Source organism: Leiobunum rupestre, chromosome 4 (assembly GCF_980474605.1).
Source record: "Leiobunum rupestre chromosome 4, qqLeiRupe1.1.hap1, whole genome shotgun sequence".
Lineage (NCBI taxonomy): Eukaryota > Metazoa > Arthropoda > Arachnida > Opiliones > Sclerosomatidae > Leiobunum > Leiobunum rupestre.
In genome coordinates this window covers 22,923,349-22,938,835 of record NC_143387.1, presented here as the reverse complement: position 1 = coordinate 22,938,835, position 15,487 = coordinate 22,923,349, and the positions used below count along the sequence as shown (strand labels likewise).

At 37.3% G+C, this 15,487-nt stretch overlaps 1 protein-coding gene across 1 annotated transcript in view; it reads right to left on the bottom strand.

The window, feature by feature from the left end:
* Window positions 1-14,562, bottom strand: part of LOC149947186 (uncharacterized) — a 38,924-nt gene extending 24,362 nt beyond the window's left edge. The window contains exons 1-2 of the mRNA XM_090172123.1: window positions 14,445-14,562; window positions 13,845-13,922 (exon numbers count right to left, since the gene is read on the bottom strand). Of these exons, the coding sequence (XP_090028249.1) occupies window positions 13,845-13,922; window positions 14,445-14,465 (99 nt within the window). The 5' untranslated portion in view covers window positions 14,466-14,562. The remainder of the gene's footprint in view (window positions 1-13,844; window positions 13,923-14,444) is intronic.
* Between the last annotated feature and the right edge of the window lie 925 nt (window positions 14,563-15,487).

The window sequence follows — 15,487 nt, the reverse complement described above, 5'->3', positions numbered from 1 at the left end:
CCCCCCCCCCTTCGGGGCCAGGAAAAGTTCCGCTAGCGAAAGTTCTAGAAGAAAAATGTGTTTGGCAGAGTATGAAAAGTATTTGAGAGAAAGCAATTTGACTTGGCCTTCAAAAACATCTTAAGAAGGATATGTAGGTTTAGAGACTATCTTTTATATTAAAATTTATTCGCTGAAAAGTGGGAGTGCTTCAAGACTGCGTGTCCTTTTCGGTACTACTATACTTAGCGTATATAACCAGGAAGGGACGCTTGAACTGGCGCGACAGGAAGCACACCCTAAATTACAACACGGATATTATACAGATTTCGAACTTAAAAGAATATAACGCGATATTATCTAGGGACAGACGGACGCGGAGAAGCAAGGGAAGAATTTGAAGTGGTTCTATTGAGAAATCACCAAGGTTTCCGTCCAAACTATAACGGATTTCTTTATTTTCTCATTTTTCCCCTTTTCCTCGAGAACACCCATTGTGTGTGTGTGTGTGTTTTTTTTAATATTTTGACTCTAAAGTGAAAGTAAACTTTTCAAAAGAATAATTTGCGGTTTGGCATCGCTTTAATGATTTCTATGTTAACTGTAATAATAGTTCACGTTTTTTAATGTTTGTGAAAATTAACATACTACGCGTTTCGTGAAATAGTTTAAATTTCTCTCCAAATTCTATAGAGGCGCCATACTGTTCTTTTCAATTCTGGTACACGGCCAACCTTAAATCGGTCCCAGAATTTATCATTAAAAAGATAGTAAATCAACGTACCAATTTTAAGTATATGATAAAATATTAAACTTATTAATTACCATGGTATAATATAAATAAAAAAATTCAACTGGAGAAACTCTCATGGTTTAAACAATTTTATTTTATTATTTGGAGACGTTTAAAAGCACGTCTAATATAAATTTAAATGCACGAGATTTTAAATTATGTCTCGAAAGACAAATGCGTCAGAAGGGAACGTGAAAAAAAACAAAACCAAAACTAATTGGAATACTATAAGTAATACATTAGAATTATAAAAAATATAATACACAAGGTGTCCACTAAAAAAATGACCCCGAGTTAATAATTTAAAATCTACTTTTCCTAAGAATTTTATATTTGCAGATCGTATAGCACGCGCAGGGGGTCATTTTAACCCGGCCACCAGAATTAATGGCTTGAAAAGTATCTTGATCACTTAGGCCTAAGGTGTGGCCTTGGGTATTAGCCTAGCTGTTGGTGGTTGTTGTTGTTGATTAGATGAAACCAAACTCAATGACCTTGAACCATGTCCTCAAGGTGATTCAAAAGCTATCTCGAGAACCGTTGGGTTTAGAGACTCCATTTCAATTAGAAAGGTGTGCGCCATCGCATTTTATGGCCAAGTGGCTCTGAACTGATGTGAATTTCCCAATAAAAAGCCAAGATAATAAACACTAAAATAAGAAGGTCTACTAATTCACCAAGTTTAAGCAAAATCGGTGGGTTACACCTCGGGTCGTCTCCTTGTGAGTGATAATGGATTGATAAAGAGCCTCGACTCGAAACGTCTCCAATTAATAAAATAAAATTGTTTATACCTTGAGAGTTTCTCCAGTTTAACTTTTATATTTATACGAGAAAACGTGTTAAATTTTGATAATTTGACACTAAAACAATTGATTCTAGTAAAAAATTATATATGTTACAATTCGCAGAACGATAATAGAGCTTAAAATTCTATGAAGTTATATTTTAGTTTATATGAACAAGTTGAACGTATATATTCCGACGATGTTGTCGAAAAGAGTTGTAACATTTCCTCGAATTTCCCCTTATCTTTTGGGAAAACATGTTTTAAGCGATTCTACAATGAATAGGTGTTTTTGGGAAAAGTTTGGAAGTGAAGTCATTTGCTACGGCGATTTAGTTTATACTTGATCGTTTTTCAGACATAATTTTCATTCTAGATTACTGTTAAAACGATCATCGGCGGAAAAAGAAAAAGTGTCTTCAGTGGGAGGCTCAAATGGAAATGAATAAATCGTGAGGCCGCAATTTGGCATACTCTTCCAATTCATTAATGTCCGTTGCATTATACAATTGTGATTATTTCCTCGATGTGGGTACGCGTGTTTGAAAGGATAGACCAGTTTATCTCTTTTCCTCGTATTCAATTATTCCACGAAAGAGCTGAAGAGTGCGTCCACTCTTTGCCATCCAAAGAAGAGGTTTATTCCTCGAATTCAATTGCGAAAATCTACAACGGAAAATTTTTGACTCGTAAACTATGAAGTTATTAAAAACCTTCGAGTAAATTTAGTGTCTTTAAATTTGTAAAAGTCTAAGTATGGTCATTGAATGTTTCATAGTTACAAAAGGTTGAACAATCAAAATAAGTTTCACTGGATTTCATTTCACGAAAGCATTGTAGAATTGGTTACTTGAGGAAAGCTATTTTAGTAATGTTAAAGGACTTATAGAAATTGACAAAACTTATACAACCGCAGCGAAGAATTGAAGCAAGAAAAAGGTTATTAATGTACGCTAGAATCCCATTGTATAAAAACCACATCACAATCGCTAAAGTATAATAAAGCCTCAAATGGTGTAATATACGACACCACTTGAAAGAACTACTTAATCCTAAAACAATTCATGAAAGCGTTATAGTTAAATTTAACATAATTAATATTTTACCTTGGGGTAGATAGCGACAGTAAAACCATTAATTAAAAAGAAGCGTTCTAATTATGGTCCGTTATGACAGGACGGATCACGCCCTTCCACAATTCCGAAACCAATTTGGATAACGAGTGCGCGGGCTGGGGGTTTGGGTTTTTCCGCAAATGAATTTGATATTGATTCTCAGTGACAATCCGTGCCGTCCAAAGAAAGGTCCCTCCTACTTTCTTCGTAACCTTAAAAATACGTGGGCTAATTAGCGGTCATCACGAGCGGTATACTGCTACAAGACTCTTTCATTGTCAAAGAAAATGAAGAGTCGCGAGAGCTGAATACGAAATTGACTCGTATCACAATTAGTAATTGCCTTTGACGGGGAATCGGATAAAACATCGTGACCGTATACGGAAAAATACGCGGTTAAAACAATACCTGTATACCCTTCAATTGGAATTATATTGTATACGTTTTTATCGTTTTTATTGTTGAGAAAGACACGATAATTCTCATTTCGTTAAATGACTATGACCGTTGAAAGCTTGGAAACGTTTAGAGATATGTTTGTTGTAAAGTAAAAAAACGTTCTTGTAATTATGTACTATAGAAAGCTTTCGATGTTGAAGTATTTTAAACTTTGGCCGAACGTTAACTCTGAACAGGATATAACGAACGCTAGTATATTTCTAGACTTACGAAAATTCCTTTTACGATGATAATTTTATTAGGTGTTGATTAAAATATAAGATACAGTATTTTTAATTGAACTAAAATCACAGATATGCTTTCGCAGTGAAATCTATATTAATTTATTAATTATTTCGCAATTTTAGTTCAATTAAATAAACCGCCCTCTCAACTATTGCGTCTTATGTTTCTTACGTTTCGATCATTGTTGTTTCCTTAACTTTTATTAACCAGACTCCCTTTTTACAAGTAATAACCTTTTCGGAAGTCACGTGAACTGTTTTACTTTATTTATTTATCTAATAAAGCTTAGTTTTTATTTAATCGTTGGTCTTTTTTAACTTCTCCGCATTTAAGATCCGGTTTTTTTGTCAAAATTGACGACATTCCATTTCAAATCTTGCTTAAAGGAAACTTTGTGTGGAGTGATTAGAAATGTTGTGTAGCGAAACCCTTTACAAAAATGAAACATTGTGGCAGTGGAAAGGCGCTAGATTTAAAATAAAGCGCTCCTTCGAGATCATTCTCCATCTAAATAAATACTTCTTGGTCTCGAGTAGGATTGCGACTTTGAAATACAACGGCAATCGTCGGTGACTGGCACAGCTCTCGTAGTGAGATAGTGTCATACAATGGTATGCGCGCGAGGTGGGTTTCGGAGCGGGTGGAGCGAAAGGAGGAGGATCGACACGGTCTTGTCACTCTGCCAGCAACGCACTGTCTTGATGAGGAATCTGGTTTATTTCTTCGAGTATAATGGTTCTCTGGTGTCCTAACTGAGAGAGAGCGAGCGGAATCAACCTTGACCGTGGCCATGAAATTCGAAGCGACTTCATTAAGGTAAATTGATACCCGCCAGCAGCGGAAAGAATTTCTTTTTTCTACGCCGATGGAAAGTGGTTTGGCCCGCAAATCGAGTGAGCCAAAAAGGAGATTATATCCTGAGCGGGTTGGCCGGCTGGAGCGGCCTCGATTCTGGGATAATAACGAAAAATAAAGCGGAATACGGCTTAGAGTTTTACGCCAAGATATAATGATATCGAGTACAAATACTAAAACACCGCGTGCTATCGTGATTAAAATAATTAAATGTATTACTTTTTTACGTTTCCTTTCACGTTCAAGTTTGACGATTTGTTAAATCGTAGTAAATTTTACCGATTTTTTCTTTTCACTTATACGTAAAAACTGACCAAAAGTTTAATACAAATACCAGCTTGTTTCTATCGCCTTTGGAATAAAACTATCTTAAAGAACTACGATTCCAGTTTCCAGTAATTACGCTTTCGCGTGATAGTTTGCTTAGTCAAGCTAGTCTATTACCAAACTATTTTTCACCAACCCTAAAGAGTAACAACTACCAAATTAGTCTATTAAAGGTACTTCGTACAACACTTTTCCATCAAAGAAATGATATTATTAAACCAAACGATTCCGTTATTCGTCCTTAAATAAGAATAATAAGCCTAGTGTCTTAATGGAAACGGCTATGCCAATTATACATGTATACGTCAAAGTAGATAAGAACGTGAAGTAAAGATGGAAATTAAATTTCCGCCGAAATTGTAATATTTGGAAATTCCGCGGTCAAGCGTCATGCTTAGTTGGAGCCGTGATTAATCACGTCACTATGCGGAAAGAAATCGCAAATAATGTTTTCACGTTAAAGAAATGACACAATCTTAACGTTTCTGCGTAGAATTTGGTTCCCAGTAACAACGAAATTTGCTGGAAGAGTCACTATCGCGGAGACCCCACCCTGTTTACGCCCTTGAATCGCTAATAGAGAGTCAACGCGCTCTGGAAGGACGCCATTTCTCCCACACTGCCACTTAAACTTGACATTGAAATTCTTCCCCTTCTCTACTAGTTACCCCGAACGCCAAATCCCTTCGGCACAAAAAAGTGAAAGAGAGATCTACCCCGCTTCTTTTGGCAAAATACACTCATATCCTATTACCCAACCAAAAAGAGGGTTAAAAACCAAAAAATGTCCCCCTACTCTCTCTCTCCTCTTTTCCGCCTTTCGTACTGGTCTCTGTCGCACTCATTAATTCGACGAATTTATCTTCGTTACATAAATGTCTTTTGGAAAAGTTGCTCTTTTTTCTCCGTCGAAACGCGTCCACAAGGACAACCGCTCTCGCACACCTCTCCTTTTCCCTTTCAAAATATACTAATGTTCCTTTCAGCGGACGGGAGGGCCTGATATCGACATTAACGACCCCTTCGCGGTCTCCGGGAGAAGGTCCAATGTCTTCTTCCGTTAGGTACATCGCTTTGGGTACTCTATATTAACGCCGACGGTCCCATACCTTATGGCCACCCAAAAGAATCATTATGTAACGTCGAGGGGTAAGACAGTCTCAGATAATCTGTACACCGAGTTCGTGGATTTAGCACTGTTAAAGGTACATATTTTCAAGAGTTCGCGAGTTCCATTTAGCACGGTCAAAGGTACGGCAGTGTACACCGAGTTCGCAGAGTGTCTTACCCCTCGTGTAACGTATACGAGACACTGAATATTTCAACATTCCTTTCGTTATTTAAATCTTTTCGCTTTAGACTTTTATATGGAATATTGTTTTGGGACACTGCGCCATAGGCCAAAACTTCCATTATCAGCTCGGTGATTTTATTAATGGATTCTTGGTTACGACAAATAAACACTGTAATCGTAAAATGGACTCTCGTTTTTATCGGGGGAAAGGTATTTTTAAATTTGTATCAAAGATTGTACTACAAAAGTAGTTCGCTTCTTTAAGGCCATACAACACTTTTTGTTGTAAAACGCAAAAATCGGACCAAATAGATCTTCGAGTCAAAAACAAATTGAAATTTTAATTTGTTTTTGATTCGAAGATATATGATAATGTTGGTTTGATGATGATGACAACGCATTTTATTCTGTGGAAAATATTGGGAATTTTAACTTATTGCCGATAAAAATTTTCTACGGTAGATTAATTATATGATTTTTACCGATTTGAATTACATCAATTACACTGTATCAATAGCGTATAACTCATCGCTTAAGTATTTATTTTATTTCAAATAGATGGAGGTGCCAATTCCGAAATCGGTGCAGTTAATCCAAATCGTTATAAGTTGCGCAATAAGAGGCAGCCCATAGTTCAAACAAATCAAATAAATCGCGAACAGGGCGGAATTCTCTAAACGCTTTGAGCCTTACCGCCTTCAACATTTTTCTACCAAAATGGGTCCCCTGTAAAGGTCAAAGGGCACTACACCCCTCGGATTCTGCCCGCTCTCGGAGGAGCAGCCAACAATTGAGGCCAGGCTTTTTGTCGAAAACCGGCCTAGTAAAAGATAAGAGCAGGACGAAATCGAATTGTCCTTGAAGAGCGCGCTCTTAAAGTTAAGTTAACGAACGAGGCGAAACCCCCCAATCTATTAGCCTACTTCGCGATACCGTAACTTAAATGGGGTCTTGTAAGGTATCGAATATCAGTCTTACAGAGAGCTTTACTAGAAGATAACATTAGGATGAAATAAAAACAAAGGATGTCATAAATTGGCTAGAAAAAAGGTCTCGTTCAGTTCAAACTTTAACTCGCTAGCGGAAAATATAATGACCCCATAGCCAATTTGTTTCGCTTTGGTTTCAGTGACCTAGAATTTACCAAGGAAAGAGGCTAAGCGCCTCGTATCATGAACGGGAACATCTAGACGTTCGCGCGGCACTTAACTCATTATTAACGTTTCGACAAACTAACTTGGCAATTCTGTCAAAGCATTCTATTATATATATATGAATGTGTTTAGATGGGTGGCGAAATTCTGGTATGTCTGGTCTCGGTAACATCACGATTCGTGAGATTACAGTCGTAGATATCCCGCCACAGCTAATTCGCTTTCTCAGCGCTGATATTATTAAACCTAACGGTTTTTGAATGATTACGCACTGGTTTTCCCATCATGCCGGGATTCAAAATCTCGGGAATATCTGGAAAGTAAACTAAAAGAAAATGAAGAAAAATGATAGATTTTTTTAAGAATTAACGATATATTAACTGCGCTTGTCTAACAAATAAAACACTAAATTATCATTACAAATCTGAGTGATGGCCACGAATTTTTCTTTCCCCGGAAAGTAACGAAAAAAATGACACTTTCCCAAAATCACTCTTAAATTACCACATGAAGTAATTTAATTCATTTTTAAAATATTTCAATTGCTTGTCTTTAAATCATACAGGAGTTAAAATGTTTTTAACTGAAAAAATTTGAAATAATATGAAATTTTATATATTTATTATTATAACGTTATAGTAATGTAGTAAATTTGGCTTTAAAACGTGAGTCGAACCAAAGCTTAAACTAAAAGATACCTTTAGATAATCTTTCGGTAGAGCTTAGGTATCATCCTGAAAAAGTAGATTAGCAAAGTGATAAATTCCCGATAAAGTATATAATGGCGAGGGGGTCGCGAGGGCGTTTACGCCGCCGCGAACAGAACGGAGCCTGACATATTTGGAGCAAACGGAAAGACACGCGGGATTCCGACGAAAAACGTCTCCCCAAGAAAACAAGAAGAAAAAAGAAATGTCCCTGTTGACGCCGGATTTCTGGGGGCAGATAAAATATACTTGGAAAAATTCGTGGTTGTACCATTACGAAAGTTTTCTAACGTTGACTCGCGATGCTCCGATTTATCTTATAAGTCGCTATGATAAAAGCCTATCAAATATCTCTTTTTCGATAAGGGGGGAAAGAGGGTCGAATTATATAGGTTAGCTCGAAATCTGCCCTTTGACCCAACCTCCCCATTATATCGAACCCATAAAACGTCTTCGCTTGTATATATATATATATTTTTTAGATTCTTCCAAGCCGCGAAAACTGTTAAAAAAATCTGTTATTTTTTTAGAGCGCCGTTTTCGTTCGAAGTAAAATCGGGTTATTTTTTACGGGTGAAACTATTAACTAAATCAGGTTGCGCAATATTGGTGTTTCGAAAAGTTCTATATTTTATATCGAAAAACGAAAGCTGTAGTAGATTTTGATTGCAAATTGGGTTGACTCTCGTGTTTGGCTGAATTTTAAGTTAATGTTAATTTTTTAAGCTTACGCCCGTTGAATTTATCCTGTAACTATAAGAAGAATTAACGTGTTCATTTTGGTTCTGAATTCTTTATTAATATATCGTACAATAAAACGGCCAACTGAAAATTTTTATTATGGTTATTACCTCGTTTACCGCTTTTTACGAACGCGATTAGGATTATGATCAATAAATAGAGCGTTTTATTGGACGAGCTAATCTCGTAAGAATTAAATTCAAATGAAAGTATTTCCGTCGTATCAGTCATCATCAAGACACAGGGTCAATATCGTGTTCAAAACATCCACCAGATTATGATCAAAGACCACCATACCGAACAACTACTATTATAAATAATACGTAACCACAATTAAAATATTTTTATTATTTAACGCAATTTCAAGTGTAGATGTAGAAAAGAAATTTATATAAATGAGGTTGTAATTCGAGAGCAACAGGTGTTCCGCGTGGTAAACAAAACAAATTGCCCCGTTGATTGCTTCCTTTAAACGCGAACTATAAATCTCTATAGTCCCCCGTAATTACTTTCTTCGTATCAAAATAAAAAGAAGTATTCCAATGTCGAAAGAGGAAAACTCGAAGCGTTCAATCCCCCAATTTCCAAAAGCGGAAAAACTAGTCGAAGCGCCGTTACGATCTTCGTAAGTTTCGTTTTTAAAAGAAGTCGCGAGCTGTGGCTATATTTTATTTTCTCAGCAGCGCGAGGAGTGGAAATAAAAATTAATTAATCAAGTATTTATATTAATTAAGGGAACATCTTTTAAGCGGAACCGCGGGACAAGCTTTCAACAACCGGTTTCGCGGCCACGTAAAGGGAAAAAGAGACCCGCTACTTTAGCCCACGATTTAACTTCGCGATTCGGCTCAAAAACCGCAATGTCGTGGAAGCGAACAAGTTGCGAGGGGACAAAAGCGCGTTTTCGGAAGTTGATACGATTTCAAATTTCGTGAAACTCGAATATAGTTGAAAGTAATTTTTGGGGTGCTCATTTTCGTTCAATTATTTAATCGCGATAGTTCAACTTCGTTGAGATTAAGACGATAGCTTTAAACCAAAAAAAAACTATCGTACAAATTTTATCAAAGTCTTTTTTTAGTACCTAGGAAAATTAATTGTAAGTTTGTTAAGTAAAATGATTTTCGTACCGAACCGTTGGATTTAAAGGGAATGTATCCTCTAGTATTTTAGAGTGTTCTAATACGGGCCACTCCCTCCAATGGCATAGTGGTTTTGCGCGGAGGTAATCCCTAGCATTGTGGAGGTTTTCCCCTTGGAGATTATATTATGCGTCCACCCCTATGAACCAAAAATGTTTGATTCTCACATTCTCTGATGGACTGCCGTGTAGCCCCTGACGACATACTAAATCTGGCAGCAAAATGAATTTTCCTTCCATTTCTCAATTATAAATTGAGGAAGCGCCTAGCTCGCTATTGAAAGGGGGCACCAAAATTAACTTGGGCCTAGGGCCCCATAAAGTCTTAATCCGGCCCTCGCTACTAGGGCAACTACTGTTCCGTCTTTTTGTTAATTTAACACGACATACCAAACTATGACACGCTTAAATAAGTTTCTCCAACCGCGATTAAGGTTCGCTAGGATAAAAAGAGAGTGTAACCAGTTTTGGAAGGAGAAGGTAGATAAGGAATCGGCGCGACCCAATAAAGAACTCGTAAAGGCCAATTAAAGCGGGGCCAAATTGATCCCATTAAATTAATCACTCTCTTCTTCCTATTATACGCTGTCCCACTCCGTGCATCTCCTTTTCTACCCGAATAGCGGCAGGGAGCGTCGCTATTTTCTCCGCTAGAGGTCGTGGCGATGGTCAACCTGGTCGTCTCCCGTTCTACTTTCACTCCTTTTTCGTGTCGGCTGTGAAAAAGTCGCTCCTGGCGCTGAGGCTAGGCTACGACGGGAATAGACAAGCCGAGTTTCATTTCAATTCAAAGAGAGAGACAGAGAGAAGATGCTGCCCTCCACGATATTGATATCATCTGATAACGGACGGAACGTTTCCCACACGATGTCCGAGAATGATATCCAGTCTAAATGGAATTACGGGGATTAACCGGTGAACCCGTTATCAGTTGAGATTGATTTATACTCCGGTTTAGGATTAGAGACTTTTTGGGTGGAGAGTTGAAAAACGATACGACGTATCTTTACGGATTATTGCTTAATATTAACCCTTATACTGACACGAGTTTTTAAGCTCCGGATAAGTGATATCATTAAATTGGATTACGAATGTAAATATATCAATTTGGTAGGTATGTAGGTTAGATACATAAACGTACGTGTAAGGATGATCCCAGCTATAACTACCAACTAGCTCACCTTTACTTCTCAAAAGAATAATAAGGAACATCTCGAGGATCACAACGACAATTTTTTGCCTTGGAAGTTTTAACTTCCAAGGTTATTGGACTTTGGCAAATAATGTACCCCAGAACCGAAATCAACCGAAAGTGGTCAAAGAGTATTATCCATGAAAACCCACGGGATAAATGAAAAGAGATTATATCAATAAAATACATTGGCGAGATTTAAAATCTTAGTCAAATGTCTAGCCTTGAAGACAAAAAATGAATAAATACAGTAATCTATACATCTGCCGATAAGGATAACTAGTAAAAAGACTATCGTGAAATTGCAAATGTTTTAGCTACAGCGGCATTATCCCTATAACTAGTAAAAAGACTATCGTGAAATTGCAAATGTTTTAGCTACAGCGGCATTATCCCTATCTGTAGATATACAGCCTAAGAAGGTAGGCATAGTAAGAGACAATAAACAAGGAAAAGAGAACCGAAAGCTTTAAGAGAGAGAGAGAGAGAGAGAGAGAGAGAGAGAGAGAGAGAGAGAGAGAGAGAGAGAGAGAGAGAGAGAGAGAGACAAGAAGGGAGGCTGAAATCATCCCGTCACGATTAATGGATTTATTTCAACTCAAAAAAGGAAAATCCCAAATCCTACCTGCCCACACTTCTTGTATAGAAAGGCCAATGAGAATCAGTGGCCCTCCAACTCTGGCCTCGCTGCGAGAGGGGTCAAAGGGCAACACCGATAAATGGTCTTGTACAATTTATTTCGACTCTAACGGGTCAGACGAGACTTACGTGAGTGTAATGGTTAAAGAGAGGATGTTATTAAAATCATTCCATTATTACCGCAGGGAGGTGCACTATTCGTCGTTGTGGAATGTCTGCTTTTTAAAGGTTTTCAAAACGTAGGACCTTCCAGAGATTAATTATTGCTTTGCAGTGCAACGAAATAATACGCTATTTCCTTATTCTTACGAAAGCATTTATTTTGGCTGTGTATAGGTATACGATAGCTTTAGTAATTACAAGCTATTCTTTTGGGATTCGTAAAATTTCACTTCATAAAATTTCATGAATTTCAGTAAGCTGATAGAAACATTCGTAGTGACGTGAAACACTATTGAAATTGTATAGAAAATATATAAATTATTTGATCAGCGCACTAATTAAATATACATTTGAACCGTCGGCTTACAAGTATATCCGTTCGAGTTTTCGGACAATTAACTAAAAAGACCATCTGATATTAAATAAGGTCGATGCAGAGATTAATAGTCTTATTCAGAAATTCATATATCCATATTTAAATTAGTTATTCATTTGAATAGAACTATCTAACAAATTGATGCACGTACTACAATACATTTCTTAAGCATACAAAAATATTTAATTTTGTTAAGCTACGGTAATGTACGGCTTAAAACTTAAACTGGTTTTCTTATATACCTTTTTATCCGCGCATTTTCAATTGTATAAACGTACTAGTAAAATTTTATCATTCTTGATAGCGCAACTAGTAGGAACCAAAAAAAATTAGTGAAAATGCCCAGCGAAAAACCAATCTACCTTCCTATAATCGGAGACACGGCATAATCCAATTGTTCCGAATTAGTTTAAACAAGGATAAGTTACGAGCACGAGTGAAAACCGGGGCAAGCCACGACGTGGAATTTCACGATGTAAGTACGCGTTCACCTAAGTGAAGGGAATTTCCGAGAGAACAAATAACAACAATTAAACGAATCTGAATTCACGAATTTCTCTTTAAAGTCATTTGAGTACTTGTTCAATATTACTCAAACCGAGAAACAAACGAAATAAGAACGGGCTCTTCGACGTGGCTTTTGATGGCGTATTTCAGAAAGGATCGTGCGACGGGCTGCAACCACCGCCATCACATTCGTGCCTTTTGGGCATTTGGAAAAGCTTGAAATGCAACGCGAAACGTCAACCGTACGAAAACAATTAGTGTCGTATGAGTCTCTTAACGAGGCTTTCGTGATGAGGGGTTCGAGGTCACGCTACAGATTACGGAGCACACTTTGAGGGTGGGGATCCTCTAGCGTACTCGATAGTAATGAGTTCTAACAATTTATAAGCTAAGAATGAGAACTACAGGGTGGATTCCGGTATATTTAGTCTATAATTAGAGATAGTTTACCCGCCGTCAATTGTTAGAGAGAGAGAGAGAGAGAGAGAGAGAGAGAGAGAGAGAGAGAGAGAGAGATAATCTTGGGTAATAACTCGCAACATATTTCGTAAAAATGTTGATAGAAGGCGCCCCCAGCGCTCGATGCCAAAGTCAAATCCGGCGAAAGCGCCGTCTTCCGTGAATCGCTGAATGGGTCTCCTTAGTGTAGCACAAAGAAAACAGAAAAGCACGATTTGCTCGTTAAGACGCTATATTGCTGGTTTCATAATTAGATCGCGTGTCTTCCACCAAATAACTATATTATAAGTCCCCAAGTAGACCAGATTTCCGATCGGTATACGGTTTTTTTAGAAGTGTATTTTGGAACAAATTTACTAACAGTATCATTTCGCCTACAAAGCCAACGCTTAAAAACCTATCCACTAGTTAATTTTGTATTTTTTACCCTACATCAAAATGAAATTTCTTAAATGCTTCGAATGGTCAATAACTATCTCCAAAAGACTTTAAAAAGAGTAAAATTCATGGTCCACATTAGAAACACCTAAAATGGTGCTTCACCATTGGGACCACGTGGAATTGGTCATTAGAACCACATAAATTTATGATGTATCATTAAAAGCCACGTTAATTTATCTTGAATCACTTAAACAACGAAAATGTATAGTATAATTAAGGTCAATCAAGAAATATTTCATTTCGATATTCAATTTACACTGTTTCAGATATCTTTATTATCATAATCAGAACAGTCCAATACAATGGAGGACATAAAGCACGCTTGCTCTTACCTTTGGCCTTTGACCGTTTTTAGAGGGAGGCACAGATGACATTACCCCCGTAATATTTCACAATGTTTTTGTCAGTTGCGTCCCTCCCCCTACTGAATCAAATTTCAGTCTACAAAGAGTGAACCCATTTTACAGTGATGAGAAAATGTTGGCACATACCTTACAGCCTTCGCACGTAAATGCTCCGAAGTGATATCCGGCCGCTGGCTCTCCGCATACTTTGCAAAGCTGATTCATCTGTGCCAGAAAAATAAATGTCTCAATCACTGAAAACCACCGAATCTTTCAAAATCCTTATTTCAATTCAATGGGTTAGCGAAGAAAACGTATAACTGTAAAGTTTTTACGTGGGACTATTTAAAAATTATATGCCTCTAGATAAACCTTTTTTCGATATCATGACCGCAACTGTTCGAAATTAATCCAAATTGCTACTACTATCGAAAACTTGACGACCATTGAACGTGTAAGCTCACTCTTCTGTGGGACAACCGACCGCTCTTTCACCCAAAATTGATTTCACAACGAAATGTCGCCCTCAAAAACGTCAATCCACTTAAATTCGCCAACCCGAAAGGTATCCTAAAAAGCCAGTTAGGTAAAAGTTCAAAGAGTAAACCAAAATGGGCGAACAATCTAAATTGATTAGATTTGATCTTGGAATGTTGACACCCGATATGGGGAAATTAAGTTGGGCCGTGGCACTCGGATAACAAAACCCCTTCTCCTTCCTTTACGGTGAAAATTAAAAGAACTTACCTTGGTGTCGTCCCAAATCATCGAACAGCCTAATTGTTCCAGTGTTTCCGATTAACAAATCATTTTAAATGAAAACAGTTTCGATATACCAATTAAAACGTATTTTGGTCGCGTTGAAGTGTCGTTTGAAGTTTATCATTACACGTAATGATATAAATATTCCATACGTTTCGTGACTTGATGATCGAAAGGGTATCACAAAGGACTCGATACTTTTAGAATTTAAATTGTTTCGACGTAAATAGTTCGTAAAGCGGCGTGGTTATACTCGATTCAGTATTTCCAGTTTTATTTTCTCCTTTATTGAACGTCATTAATACTTTACGCAACTAAATTGGAACGTGAATGGTGGAGTACACGTTTGGAATTTACACTTCCCACTAATAAAATTAACTTTTTACGTTACGAGTTTATATTTAAAGAAAAACCGAAAACTGTCTTATACGGCCATTTTAGCCTTAAATAAGTAACGAAGAACCGTTGGTTTGACAATAAAATTAAAATCCCTGAAATTGTATAATTTTTTGTAACAATGTCTTTGTTAAGGTAAGGCAATTGATACTTAAAAAATTCTACGAACAAATCACAGATATTGTCATTTAAAGAATAAAATATGTTACCAAGTTTTATTTCAATAAACCGGAATTATTAAAAACACTTAATTCGAATAAACACGCCCAAATGAGAATAACAAAGCGCGCTAGAATATCCAAATTGTACCGTCAAAGGTTGTCAACGAAATGTCCGTAACAAAATTCGTTACAATAATATCCAAAGTAAAGTCGATTCGCACAATGTCCGAAGAGCGGACATCTATCTCTATCGAGAATCTCCGCGATAAAAAGATGATCCAGAGACACAGCTGCCGAGAGAACGCGACTATCCCGAATGGAAACTTCCGTAAGGAGAAGAGAGCTAAGAGACTCGCGCGGGTAACCAGAGAGAGAGTATTACCTGGGATGTTGTTAGTCGCTCCGCGTTTCGGAGTCGAATGAAAGCTGCCGACCAAATTTGAGGTTAGACGAGTGGAGACTCTCCCCGTC